Below are 15,067 nucleotides of genomic sequence, written 5' to 3' on the forward strand. Positions count from 1 at the left end.
CTTCAACACACACTCAGCGTAATGAACTACATGAACACACAACAGCAAACTGGCATTCAGAAACACTAACTTTTACTCACTACATCTACATACTGATCATCAAAAACACCAGATGTTCATCTTGATCTGAGCGCTTTCTGTTGACAGTGTTTCCAGCTGATGAAACACACACACACACACACACACACACACACACACACACACACACACACACACACACACACACACACACACTCAGCTCTGACCGATGTGAAGGTTTGGGCAAGTGTTTTCGTCAGCAGGAAGAAGCTTTTCCCGCCATTTTCAATAGCGTCTGCAGACTTGCACTCTGCGTTACCTGTGCTTCTCCTGCAGGGGGCGTCACTTACTACAGGGCTAGGCTAGGCTAGGATTTGGTTGAGGGTTAGTTGCATGTAATTATGCATAATTTACTGTAATTGCTATGATAAGTAGGCTACATGTTACACACACACTCACATATACTGTACATATATGTTTGTTTTTGTAAAGAGTACTTGCCCTTGCACTATCAGACTACATGTAGTCTGATAGTGCAAGGGCAAGTACTCTTTACAAAAACAAACATATATGTACAGTATATGTGAGTGTGTGTGTTTCCGTTCGTAATCTAGGTGTGTATATATAGTACAAATACAGTTCTGTGTTTGATAAATTAAGTTGACCAGTTAATTTTATGAACTAATCTTGAGTGTTTTTAAGAATTTTTATTTGGTAGCTCTGAGTTAATGAGGTTCACCGTCCACATCTCTCTCTCTCTCTCCCTCTCTCCCTCTCTCTCTCTTACTCCCTCTCTCTCTCTCTCTCCCTCTCTCCCTCTCTCTCTCTTACTCCCTCTCTCTCTCTCTCTCTCTCCCTCTCTCCCTCTCTCTCTCTGTCTCTCTCTCTCTGTCTCTCTTACTCCCTCTCTCTCTCCCTCCCTCTCTCCCTCTCTCTCTCTTACTACCTCTCTCTCTCTCTCCCTCTCTCCCTCTCTCTCTCTTACTCCCTCTCTCTCTCTCCCTCTCTCTCTCCCTCTCTCTCTCTTACTCCCTCTCTCTCTCTCTCTCTCTCCCTCTCTCCCTCTCTCTCTCTTACTCCCTCTCTCTCTCTCCCTCTCTCTCTCCCTCTCTCTCTCTTACTCCCTCTCTCTCTCTCTCTCTCTCCCTCTCTCCCTCTCTCTCTCTGTCTCTCTGTCTCTCTCTCTCTCTTACTCCCTCTCTCTCTCCCTCCCTCTCTCCCTCTCTCTCTCTTACTACCTCTCTCTCTCTCTCCCTCTCTCCCTCTCTCTCTCTGTCTCTCTCTCTGTCTCTCTCTCTCTCTCTCTCTCTATCTCTCTCTCTCTCTTTCTCTCTCTGTCTCTCTCTCTGTCTCTCTCTCTCTCTCTCTCCGCAGGCGAGCCGAACGCCACACACTCCCTTCGCCACCCGTCCGTGGCCGAGCTGAACGCCTACGCACAGAAGACACTCGACACCCCGCTGTCAATCAAGATCTTCCCCTCCAACATCAGGGTCCCGACACACAAGCACATCAGCAGGACCGTCAACGGCCTGGACACGCGGCTCGGCTCCGGCCCGCATCCGTACGCCCGCGGCTACCAGGGTTTGTTAGCGATCGTCAAGACCAATGGCGCGTTTGATGTCAAGCGAGCCAAAATGGCGGTGGCTCCACGTAACAGACACCGTCAGAATCCGTACGTTCATCCCAGCCCGTCCTTCGCCGAATCCAGCTTCGCTTATTCCGGAGCCGTGTTGCCGACTCAAAGCGCAGACGTTACCGGATTGGGATCGGATTATTGGGAGAACCGAGGAATTCTACATGGGAGTCGCTCTTCCGATCTCTGCTATCGATCTCAGCTAGCGTCTCCGTCGCTCTCGTTCGGACGGTTCTTCGCTCCGGCTTGGAACGGCGACTGCTACTCAACCGGACCGTCGCTCATCGATCCCGGGCCTCAGCCGTGTCCCGCGGATCCGAGCCGGAGCCGGGCCTCGCTCCTCAGCACTAGCCTTCGGTCTCTGGAGAGCCTGATTAGCGAGATTCATCCGCCCTGCATCAAGGAGAGCATGCTGGGATACGACGCCGGACACCAGACCGTGTTCAGGTAGAACCGGCTCAGACTGTAGATCAGAGGTTTAAAGGGATCAATCCTTCCAGTCTCTCTTGAATCCAGCACTGGAGTGACTTAAACTGCAGTTCATCCACTGGCCACTAGAGGCCGGCTGCAGAACAGACTCAGTCCCATAGACCCGCATGTTAAAATGCCCAACTTTACCGCAGAAAAACACGTTTACAGCCTGGAGCAAAAACTGGTTTTGGTCTATAAAGCTAACTTTGCTCTTCATGACGACTGTGAGGGAGTGAATGTTTTTTTATAACTCATCCATTTAAATTATATTAAGCCTTTAAGTTCTGCATAATTAAGGGCGTGGCCACTTGAGTGACAGGTGGATCACAGCTGATGTCATTACTAGCCGTTTGTCTGCTAGCGTTTATCCGGGAGTGACGCGCGGCCAAGATGGCGACGGCCGGCTCCGCCCACTTTGGGCTTCAGAAACACTACGGGTGACGTCTAATATAATCTTTTGTAACATTATAAATGTCTTTACTGTCACTTTTGCTGCAGAACATTCTTTTGGGTGGAAAAAAAGTTACTGACTCCAAACTTTTGAATGGTCGTGTTTTGTTAAAAATATTCCGTTTAAAAAATGGACACATTTTAGAATTATTATTATTTTTTAGATGATGATAAATGATAATTAACACGCATAACTAAGCTCCAAACGTCTTCAGTCTCCGTCACCTCGTTTCACCTGCATCCGTTAATCTTAAGCTGGTTTTAAAGAGTAAAGAGTATTTAGACTGTATTTGGCTAATATTTGGACTCTTTCCTGCTGAGTACAGTGTGTGTGTGTGTGTGTGTGTGTGTGTGTGTGTGTGTGTGAGCTCGATGTGTTAAAGTGCAGTTATGATGTCAGCAGAGGCTCCTCGTGAAGCTTCAGTGATGATTTACTGTGTGACTCTGGAATCTCCACCGATTGTCAAATAAAGATAATTTAGGAATGTTTTCGATTTCTGCTGTTCTGTTTGTCATTAACACACACACACACACACACACACACACACACACACACAGTCTTCATCGCCTCTGGAGCCTCTGTCAGATGCAGAATAATACAGTTATTTATAATAGTAATCTACACTATTGTAAACAGCATTTCCGATTTTAAATTCACTCGGTTGTGTCAGCGTAACAGTTGAGGATATGATTGTTAATGGTCTTAAAATAGGTTTAATTTTCTTGATGCATAATATCATTTATTTCTTCCTTTTGATTTTCAGGTGAATTTTCTGGAAGAAAAATAGAATTTTTTTCTTTTTTATTTGTGGGGTGAAATTTGTCACTATCGGCCCCGGGGACGCAGCTAATCCTCTTTCAGTGTGACCCGAGCTCTCTCTCACACACACACACATACACACACACACACACTCACACTCGCTTACTCTCTCTCTCTCTCTCTCTCTCTCTCTCTCTCTCACACACACACACACACACACACACACACACACACACACACCCTCTGTTATCAGCTCTGCAAGGGCACAGAGAGCCACGAGGCCCACATTAGTGACGGTACAGACGTGTGTGTGTGTGAGCAGCGTAACACACTCATCGGTGTGTGTAACATCATGGTGAGTGTGTGTGACACTGTGTTTTCACTGCAGCTCCAGTAACACCAGTATCTGCTCATGCTGAAACTGAACACCTCTTTATCTGGAGTGAGCATCAACAAATTTACACACACACACACACACACACACACACACACACACACACACACACACACACACACACACACACACACACAATAGAATGCTCGAACAGTCAGTTTGAAATTAAAGTCCTCCTCAGTTCGCGCGCCCTCTGCTGTTACTGGCGGGAATCACTGCACACATTTAAACCCTCTGTGGGACTGTGTGTGTGTGTGTGTGTGTGTGTGTGTGTGTGTGTGTGTGTGTGTGTGTGAGAGAGAGAGAGAGAGGGTGTGTGTGTGTGTGTGTGTGTGTGTGTGTGTGTGTGTGTGTGTGTGTGTGTGTGTGTGTGTGTGTGTGTGTGTGTGTGTGTGTGTGTTTATGTACATGGATAATCACAAACACAGTGTCAGATGTATGATCTGAGTAACAGCTCCCTCTTCAGGCCAGTGGAGGTAAAGCCTGGCCATCCTCAGTGTTACACCATCCATCATTTTCTTTCATTATTTCTCTCTTTTATTTATTAATTTGTTTATTCTTCCATCCGCACATCCACAAATTCATTTCAATATTCAATCCACCCATCCATCCACACATCTATCCATACAACTACTTTTTCTGTCTGCAAGTGGTGTCATGAGGGTTGTCACTGTCTCGGCATGGGGCAGTTCTTATACTTTAAAAAGAGGAAGGAAAAAACTATAGAATAGTTATCAGTGTGCATTTGCAGTTTACTCTCCTCGAGTCTGTTTGCAGCGGCTGAAACTACACACCGGTGAGAGATGCACTTGTTCATCATTAATATTGTCTAACTAATGAAGTTACATTAGGAACTTAGTAAACATTTTCTCTCTTAAAAGCCTCTGAACATCCAGAGCTCGTGTGTTCCTAACGCTGTCTTTAAATGAGTTTTAACCGTGGAAATCTACTAACAGTGAAGATTGTAAAGTATTTTTATAATTTTTGCAGTGTTTATAACGCAATAAACGGCTGTTATTATAGTTTTTATGAAATGAAAGATGACATATTGTTCTGTTGTGTGATGATTTAGTTCCTGTGGTGATGTCCCTGATAACTCTTGCTCTGGTGTCTCTGCTCCTGATCCCAGGTCAGTCTCTCCTGTAAATCACACACTAGTTCATCTCTGACTAAGAGAACAAGGTTTTGGCTAGTTAGCATGGATCAGTTAGCCCTGCTGTTAAAATATAGCACTGGTGAAATATCTACTATAATATAGGGACATTTCTGTGATTTATTTGTTGCTTCCAAAGTAAATTGTATTATTCAGGATTTTGCTGATCTAACGCTAACTCTGAAGCTGCTAACATTTAGAGAACGGTTTTCATGGTCAGAGTTCAATGTTCTGCTTCCTGCGTTTCATCAGCTTCTGTCTGAGGGCTGTTTTACACACATATCACATCATAAGTGTAATTCTTCATTTATAAACAACAGTTTTGTAAAGAAAAACAAGTTTTAATAAACGTTTATGGCGCTCTTTAACTCTCAGATGGGCATGTGTGTGTCCATCTATAGGTGTTTGTTTCCTATCATTGTTTCCTTGTGAACGTTGTGTTTCAGGAGTTTGTAGCTGGAGTGTGGATGATTGGGGTGTGAGTTACAGTCCTCCAGACATCTGTGCAGTAAAGGACTCATCAGTGATAATGAGCTGCACTTATAAATACCCTGGAGGACTTCAGATCAAGAAACGGTTCTGGACCAAAACACCGGTAATAGATAATAAAGAGCCTCCAGATCTGTCTGAGGACCCTGAATACCGTCAGAGGCTTCAGTATCTGCGAGATAAACAGAAGAACTGCACCGTCAGACTGAGTCATGTGACACTGAAGGATTCACACATGTACTATTTCAGATTCATCACTAATAAAGATAAAGGAAAATGGACTGGTGATCCAGGAGTGACTCTTACTGTCACAGGTGACTCTGATGAGTTTCATCTCTTCTTCTGCATTATGTTGAATAATAATCAGTGTATGACAGCAGCACTAGATATAGTGTGTGTGTGTGTGTTCAGATCTTCAGGTGGAGTCTCCTGAGAGAGTGACAGAGGGAGATCCAGTCAGTCTGAGATGTAAAAGCATCTGCGCTCCGACTGGCAGACACACATTCATCTGGTACAGAAACACACAGATGATATTAACTGACCTCAGTAACACACTCCTCCTCAACCCAGTGAGAAGAGCGGACTCAGGCAGATACAGCTGTGCTGTAGACGGACACACTCTCATCTCTCCTGCTGTTCAGATCAGTGTCATGTGTGAGTGTGTTTTCTTTCCAAAGCCAGTAGAGTTCACTCGTCCCTCCTTTTCTTTAGAAATGAGAGTAATTGGGGCTAATCTTTAAAACATTTAAATGCTCACTGTTTCAATAGTACAGTCACAAAACATGAACAATATGTTTGATTTTAACATTTTATGTTTATATTCAGTTATATTCAATTTTACAACTCCCTTGTCATGGCAACGCCACGCCATAAACACAACACACTAAAACAGCCGTTCAAATAATGGTTTAAACACCTTTAAAGCTCAAATAATGCACACATTTGAACAAAATACTGATTGTAAATGCTTTTATGAAATAATAAGATTCACATTTATGCCTTTAAATCCTCCAAAATTAGCCCCCATTCACTTCTATTGTAAGTTCCTCACCATTTCTTTTTTCTCTTTTTAAAAAGAAAACAAAGCTAAAATACAATACTATTAATTGTGTGTGGTAATCAGTATTATGCAACAAATGTTTGAAAAAAGAGCTGGGTTGCATAATACAATCAGAGCTGGGTAGTAACTTTATACCAAGCATATCTTATTCAAATTAATGTGATAAACAATGTAATGTGTGTAATGTAATAGATTACTGTTCGGGGTTATGTTCAGTTTTTTGGGGGGGGGGTTCTGATCCTGTTTATATGAGTTCCCTGTAATTTTTAGTTCCCTTATCGAGTCGCTCCCTCGACATTTAGTATGACGGAATCCATTTTCCTCGAAATGCTGAAGCCTGATTTGAACAACTCTTTTGCTTGCAAATAGCCAAAAAAACTCAGAATCTTTCTTCTTCACCTGGAGCCTGGTTTCGCCGTGGATTCACGCTAACAGAGTGGACAACGTGGAATTATCCCCTCTCGTGTTCCGACGGATTTTTTGCTAGGAAACCACAAAAAAAAGTCTCTTTGCCAACATGTGTGGTGTCCAATCGACTTCCCGGACGCACACGAGCAGTGTGTGCTGTGTCTGGGTCGCTCGAAGGATCAGGTTGTCGAGCCTGTGAGGAACTTCCCATCAAAACCCTTCGCGCAAGGCTGGCGTTACCCGTAGCGGTGGACTTATGACTCCTGCCTCTCCTCCGCCCGCCGCCGTCGAGCCGCGGACCGGGAGACTGCAGAAAGCTCTGTCAATGGACTCTGTTGAGGAGTTAGCGTCGGCCCAACGCCCACACTGCCCTCACGTGTCAGAACCTCTCACCTACGCTGAGGCTAGTTACCGCCCTCCGAAGGAAGCGCGGGGAAATTGTCTCTTTCGGATATGGTGAGGACGACACCATGTCCACGAGTGCCTCCGACCCTGGAGCTTGGTCTGAGGCTCCTTCAGAAACCACCCCGGCCTCGCTGGACGCGGAGCTCATGGCTATCCTCATAGAGGCAGTAGCGGACCTGGAGCAGGACTGGGCAGCCCCCAAAGAACAGCCGTCTAGGAATTGGATGGACGGGTCATTCCTCTGCGCGAGCCGCCAGGCGGACGCCCCGCAGAGACCCGCGCCTCTTTTCCCTCATCTCCACGAGGAGCTCATCCGGTCATGGCGCTCCCCTCACTCAGCCCGAGCCCATGCACAGGTTACCCAGCTGCTGACGACAGTGGACGGGGCAGAGAAATTGGGTTACACGCGACCGCCTCCCGTCGAGGACGCCGTCCATTCACAATACACTAGCCCTCTTCGTTCAAGGCAAAGTTTTCCCCTTGAAAACGTTTCAGAGGCTACTGGGTCTGATGGCAGCCGCAGCCTCCGTCTGCAGACTGGAGGACGCGAGCTAAAATTATGGATAACTTTCCTCAACCAGTGGAACGGCTTAACTTTTTTTTTACGACGACTTCATTTCTCTCCCCCTCGATATCAAATTGTTCACGGACGCAGCTCCCTCGATCGGTTTTGGGGGTTACTACCAAGGACGCTGGTTCGCGTCTCCCTGGCTCCCCCAGCTACTAGACACTCCCCAGTCTTCAGCCTCCTCGGCCCTTTTTGAGCTCTACCCGATTGTCGTAGCAGCTTCCCTATGGGGGAAACAGTGGTCATCCAAAAGAATTCAAGTCCATTGCGACAACGAAGCAACCGTACACTGCATTAACAAAGGTCGTTCTCGCTCACCTGCTCACCTCTCTCTCCCGTTTCTCTTTTCAGAAATTCAAGATGCTGGCACCAGAAGCGGACCCCATTCCAACCCCAGTACCTCATTATTCTCAACTAATCTTCCCATAAACCATCCGCTAAAATCTCTTCTGGACACGTCCATCGATTCCATCCTCCAAGCAGTTTCGCCCAGAACCTTTCAAACATACTACACCGCGTGGAAATCTTTTAAATCATTTCACCTCTCTCATAACCTGCCGTTTCCCGAATTCTCTCTTCTAACCGTTACTTCATTCATATCCCACCTCAATACAGTTAAAGGTCTCCAAGCCGGATCCATTAAGAGCTATTTAAGCGGTATTCAATTCTTTCACAAATTAGTTTACGGTAGGCCCGCCCCTGCCATAAATAACTCCCAAACGTCCCTTCTTATTAAAGGAATTCAAAGATCTCATCCCACTCGCCCGGATACCAGACAACCCATTACAATCGACATACTCACCAAATGCATTTCATCACTTCGTCTGGGATACCACTCCACCAACACCGCCCGCACATTAGAAGCAATGTTCATTCTAGCTTTCTTCGGTTTTCACCGCTGCTCCGAATTGACCATCACATCCAATTTCGACTCAAAAATCCACCCTACAATTTCAGATTTACAGATCGTAGATAATGAAACCATATCTTTTTTCATCAAACAAAGTAAAACAGATCGAGCTAAAAAAGGTCACTTCGTTTATATTTTCAATCTGCCAACTCCCATTCAACCGTACCATTCCCTGCTAAATTACCTGCAGTATAAACGTTCTACGCTCAAATCCCATCTAGATCCACTCTTCACAGACGACTCCAATCATCCAGCCACGAGATTCTGGTTTCAAAAACATCTCAAAGCAGTCCTCATCAAATCCGGCATCACGGCAAACAAATTTTCTAGCCATTCCTTTCGCATCGGAGCAGCAACCACAGCCGCGCAAAAAGGTCTTTCCCAACAACAAATTCAAACCCTCGGTCGCTGGTCATCTGAAGCTTTCAAAACCTACATTAGATCCAGCCACTTCCACATCAGAAACGCTCACCAAGCCCTAACTAATTAGATCATTCATTTCTATCACCTGCGGCGCCACATCCTTTGTCATTTTCCGCACCAGTACCGGTACAAACCCACTTTCCGAATTTATTTTTGCTCACCACATTTACACTCGTGTAAAAAAAAAAATCGATAATATAGCATTTTCACTAACCCTAACCCATTTTTTACAAACATCACAGGCTCCCCCGTTCGCACGCAGCGACGGCTCCCGGTTCATAGGCCGGGCTCAGCCCCCTTCCGAAACGCCGGTCGAGCCCTCCCGTTCGAATTGCAGTGAGAGCCTGCCTGTCTTAGTCATCGTCGGACGGCCGCGCTCGTGTCGCCGTGCGGGCTCCCCGTTCGTCGGGTCGCAAGGGGTCTATTCCCATGTCCCAGCCCCCTTCGAAGTGCCGGTCGAGCCCCCCGACCGAGTTTCAGCAGGCGCCCTCCGTTCGACTGCCGGCGGGGCTTACCCGTCCGATGCCGCGAGCATCCATACTCCCGTCGGATGCTGTGAGAGCCCTCCCGGTCGAACGGTCAAACTCGTTTTGCAAATACCTTCTTGTGCCCTTCACTTTTTGGGGGGATTAATTCTACGCTCGCTGTCCTGCGTTCATCTGGCTTTTTGGGGGGAGTACTCTGGGGTCGGGCCGAATTCTGAGCTCGGAGCCCTCCCCCCGGACAGCAAGCCAAATACGCATTATAATTTTATATCAGATTTCATTAACATGTGAACTCGTGAAAGTACTGTTTATTTCGTTTCGGATATTTCCTAATAACTGACATGACCTGTTGACACAAGGATCCATGGAATCCTGTTGTTTATGCTAAATTCTGCCCGTATCTTCTGTATGTAAGAACAGAAATAGAAGTGTTTGGTGGGGTGAGTGACAGTATATATTTCTCCTGTAGATCCTCCAGGGAATGCTGAGATCTCCATCAGTCCATCTGGTGTAATAGTGGAGGGAGATTCAGTGACTCTGAAGTGCAGCAGTGACTCAAACCCTCCTGCAGAAATCAGCTGGATTAAAGGAGGAACGCTTGTAGGATCTGGAAGAATCTACAGCATCTCAAACATCAGCTCTAATGACAGTGGAGAATACAAGTGCAAGTCCAGCAATGAACATGGAGAGAAATACTCTGATGCTGTGACTTTAAACGTCACAAACGTCACAAACGTCATGTGTGAGTTCATGATAAAACATAAGATGCAAATTTTCTGTTTTGATAAATTCAGTCCATATTAGTAATTTTAAAAATGTGTAATAAGATTTTAAAAATATATATATCTGATAATTCTTAGATTCTTCTCGATTCTTAGATGCATCGCGATGCGGAATCGAATCACAATTGTCAAAAATCGATTTTCTAAATGTTAATTGATAACGTAATATTGACAGAACGCAAAGGTGCCTGGACAGTATGTGGTGTGCGCATAACAGAGACATGTGATGGTGGAGCGAGAAATCCGACCGGCACCCTCTGCGTTAAAATAGCGTAACTTTGGCTTTATGAAGTTGAAGGGGAAAAGAACCTGGACAAGAGCCACACTTTATGCAAGAAGAGATCCAGACTGCGACCAAATGGCGACAAGAAGTCGCACTGGTGTGACCACCACGTTGTCCAGTTGATAAGAGCTGCAACTTCTGTTACATACGAGAAACATCAAACGACAAACGAAACGAAAGAGAAACTAAACTGCGCTCTTCGTTTGAGCTGTGGCGCGCGGACCGTTTAGCGCAGCGCGAGCAAAGAACAGGTTTACTCGCAATCACGCAACACTGTTATTACACATCGCTGGGAGATCCAGTGAGAAAGTGTTCGAATTCACAGCAGAATTAATAATATCGCAGCGAGATCTAATTGGAAGCATTCAAATTCTATTATAACCCACACATGTCAGATCAAACAGCGCTGATGTTAAAACCAGGACAACCTTAGAAGCTTTCACCCAACTCGGAATCAAACTCCATCGCAACATTTATTGCCAAATCACTTCAATTTGTTTAATTAATCAAATATATTGGAAGCAAATTCATTATGGATCATTACAAATACTTTGTTTTAAAAGTACCAAGTAGTCACACAGTGAGAAAAAAGAAAATCTGTATAGAAATCAGAATCGAGTCGTGAGATGCCTAGAGATTCCCAGCCCTAATACAGAGTGGACGCTTCTGCTGTCAGGCTCACAATCATCATCTCAGAGATCAGACGCTGTAACTGTCACAGATGAAGGTTTTATTTTATTAAGAGTTCAAGACAGTTATGCAGGTTTGAGAGTTAATCTGAACTCTAATTCTTCATCTTTCAGCTCATCGTGGTCAAGGCTGGCTCGTCGGGTTGGGGATCACTGTGGCGTGTTTAGGACTCTTCATCGTCATCATCATCATTCTGCTTATAATGTGAGTTTGATTAAAATCATTCTCAATTACAGTGAGTGAATGCAATTCTCTTTCAGACTAGTGCAGGTGTAAATGCCTCATGTGATGTGATTAGTAATTAATCTTTAAAATGCAGCTTACAAGTTTATTGTCTGTTAAATCAGGAGAAAACGAAGAGTTGCTAAAGCTGAAGACCTCACCGAAAAACAGGTAAATCTTCCGGACACAACACGTGAATAGTCTAGTTAGACGGGGCCATTCACACAGAACGCGAGAGACAGTCAGTGGAACGAGAGACAAAAAACCCAAAGAAAGTTTACCGCCTTTTAATCTGAGTGCCGTGTTTATAACGGTCAAACACGTCCGTCTAGCACGAGTTTACATAGAAAAACAATGAAAAGTAGAGCACTGAAATGGAAAACCGTGTTCTGTGTGAACAGCCCTTAAATGTGAATAATAAATATTTAAAGGGGTGGTATAATGCCCTTTTCACAAGATGTAAAATAAATGTCTCTGATGTCCACAGAGTGTGTGTGTGTGTGTGTGTGTGTGTGTGTGTGTGTGTGAAGTTTTAGCTCAAAATACCCCACAGATATTTTTATAGCATGTTAAAATTGTCACTGTTGAGGGTGAGCATAAGCGCACCGTTTTGTGTCTGTCCCTTTAAATGCAAATGAGCTGCTGCTCCCGGCACAGGGGGCGGAGCTTCAAGAGCTCCTGGCCTTTTACCTCACACACACATGCACTGAAAATTTAAAAACTTTTAGCCTTTTATGTTTAAACCGGAGTCAGACAATGATGGAGAGACTCGAGAAGAAGTGACAACATGTAGAAGCAACAGGACATTTCTGAATGGTTAGTTGATGTTATTGTTGTAGTTTATGTGTAGTTATCTTCTAGTCATTGATTAGCATATTCTGTCATGATAATCTATAAATCGTGTCCCAAGGGCGGGGTTTATGTACATTTCAGGGTTGGTGATGTCACTAACCCTGGAGGAATGTTGTGTGTAGTTCCTACCAGCCGTTTGTTGTAGTCCTTAAAGGGATAGTTCACTTTGAAATTAAATTTTGGTATGTTTTAGCTTACCTCAAAGGCATCCAAGATGTAGGTGTCTTTTTTTCCGCAGTAGTTTCAATTTTGATATTTTTAGGTCAAACCGTTCTTGTCTGACAGTCATATCATGCAGGTCTGTGGTCACTGTCTCAAAGAGCATGCACAGTCTTAAACAATTCCCCATCGTAAGTACACATTGATGGGCTAAGACACGAAACGAGCGGTTTGTGTGAGAAAACGAACAGTATTTATATCGTTTTGACCTCTTATACACAACCTCGTCCAAGTGATCTGAGGGCGCATCCTGCTGTGTGACGTGTGCTAGATGTCGCCTTGGCTACGGCAGTTCATTGGAACGAATGTCTTTAATGCGACATCTAATGTGTATACATCTATGCACCAGTCTGCGCACACGTCACACACCAGGATGCGCCCGCGCCGTCAGATCACTTGGACGAGGTTGTGTATAAGAGGTCAAAACGATATAAATACTGTTCGTTTTCTCACACAAACCGCTCGTTTCGTGTCTTAGGCCATCAATGTGTACTTACGATGGGGAATTGTTTAATTTGGACGATGGGGAATTGTTTAATTTGGACTCTGCATGCTCTTTGAGACCGTGACCACAGACCTGCATTATATGACTGACAGACAAGAACGGTTTGACCTAAAAATATCAAAATTGAAACTACTGCGGAAAAAAAGACACCTACATCTTGGATGCCCTTGAGGTAAGCTAAAACATACCAAAATTTAATTTCAAAGTGAACTATACCTTTAAAAAGACATTTCTGTTAAAGTAAATATCTCCCTTTACTCTGAACTTTGAGCGTCGTAACTTTGCAGATGTTGTTTATGCTCAAACGGCAACATTACACACTAACTAAAGTTAGAAAAGTCAAATCATAATCAACCACCCCTTTAATTTTCTTCTGTTTCAGGACAATCTGCACTCTACCGTAACAGGGAGAGACGTTCATGTTTCTGAATCAGCCGATTGTGATGACGCTCAGTACGCCAGTGTTACTTCCAGCAAACCCAGAAGAGACGCAAATGCTCCTGAACGCAGAGAGACTGAGGAGATCCAGTACGCAACTGTCCAACATCACAGAAACAAACAGACGAAGAGAGCAGAGGAGAACGAAAGCCACTACGACAATATCAGGATTGGTCAGCCTGATTCTGTCCTGAGGTGAGAAGAACGAGCTTAAAGAGACAGTTCACGCAGGAATAAAACATCTGCCGTCTACTCGCCCTCATGTTGATGAAAGGAGCATTTATAGTTCTTTAAATCTGGAATTTTGTGGTTAATAACTTTGTGTCCCACTGATGTTTCAGAAACATCTGAACTGTTTAATGACTTTTATCATCATGCAATCTGATCCATAACATGACTGTTGTTTTATTTGATGTTCTTTAGGCGATCAAGCGTGCCGACTGTGGAAGAGGCGTCTGTGATCTACAGCCGTGTCAAATGAGTGAACGAGACCATCATGAAGACAAAGGCCAAAACAATGAAACAATATTCTGAGAGCAGGGCTGTCAATTTAGCATACTAATTCACTCACAGTTTTTTATTGTTCATTAAATCAGGTAAGGGACGGTTTATGGAATGGACCACTGGAGGAAAATAGGGGAGGGTCATGTCTTTTTATTCTTTGTTGAGGGGAGGGTCTTTTATATTCTATTTGTATTCATGAAAACAGCAAAATTTCAAAGTGGCTTGTTTTGTGCATATTTTTCCATCGCTAGCAGAAGGGTCTGACCCAGCAAAAATCCAGTTTGGCGCTGTTTGACAGTGCGTGCGCGCTTCGGGGCGTACTATTAGTATTTAAAATCCAGAAGTTATCAGCAACTTTTATTTAAAAAAAAAGTTTTGTCAGCATTGCGATTCTCTTTATACACATATACACACTTTAATTGATGTATTCACGTTTAAACACAATTTAAACAACGTATTATTCAATGCATTACTTCTATATAGATTTATATATTAAGTTGCTCAAGCAAGTGGTCAAATATTTAACCATGTACTTATATTAAAATTGCAAACATTTTAAATTAAAACTTAAAATTGACAAAAACAGCCGACTCTCATGCCTTTTCTTTTGCATTTAAATTTTAATACAATAAATATTGCATGTCACAAATAACTTGTTTTTCCACCTCCACGAATGAGACAAGTGTTGTTCATTATGTCGCCTTGTTGAGGTAAATTGTAGTTTTCCTTGCTTTACCCCGGTCTTAAAGTAAAAAGATGACTGTGAAAAAAAGTAGTATTTGAGATTGAGATTACTACATTTTTTTTATCAAACGCATTTATGGTGAATTATTTTCAGGTCAATCTGTGTTCATTTTGATCACGAAACATGCGCTGTCACTTTAATTCTGCGTGTGCAGTACAGCAGAAATAGACTAGTGTGGAAACGATCTCTGCACTGCTGTG

At 43.9% G+C, this 15,067-nt stretch overlaps 1 protein-coding gene across 1 annotated transcript in view; it reads left to right on the plus strand.

Moving 5' to 3' along the window:
• Positions 1-14,700, plus strand: part of LOC308684095 (B-cell receptor CD22-like) — a 33,502-nt gene extending 18,802 nt beyond the window's left edge. Inside the window, exons 3-10 of the mRNA XM_081355135.1 lie at positions 4,799-4,855; positions 5,326-5,682; positions 5,780-6,022; positions 10,097-10,369; positions 11,496-11,586; positions 11,730-11,775; positions 13,563-13,813; positions 14,042-14,700. Coding sequence (XP_081211261.1) covers positions 4,799-4,855; positions 5,326-5,682; positions 5,780-6,022; positions 10,097-10,369; positions 11,496-11,586; positions 11,730-11,775; positions 13,563-13,813; positions 14,042-14,099 — 1,376 coding nt within the window. The 3' untranslated portion in view covers positions 14,100-14,700. The remainder of the gene's footprint in view (positions 1-4,798; positions 4,856-5,325; positions 5,683-5,779; positions 6,023-10,096; positions 10,370-11,495; positions 11,587-11,729; positions 11,776-13,562; positions 13,814-14,041) is intronic.
• The last annotated feature ends 367 nt before the right edge of the window (positions 14,701-15,067 follow it).

The sequence above is a fragment of the Scardinius erythrophthalmus genome (assembly GCF_964197995.2).
Source record: "Scardinius erythrophthalmus genome assembly, chromosome: 23".
NCBI lineage: Eukaryota > Metazoa > Chordata > Actinopteri > Cypriniformes > Leuciscidae > Scardinius > Scardinius erythrophthalmus.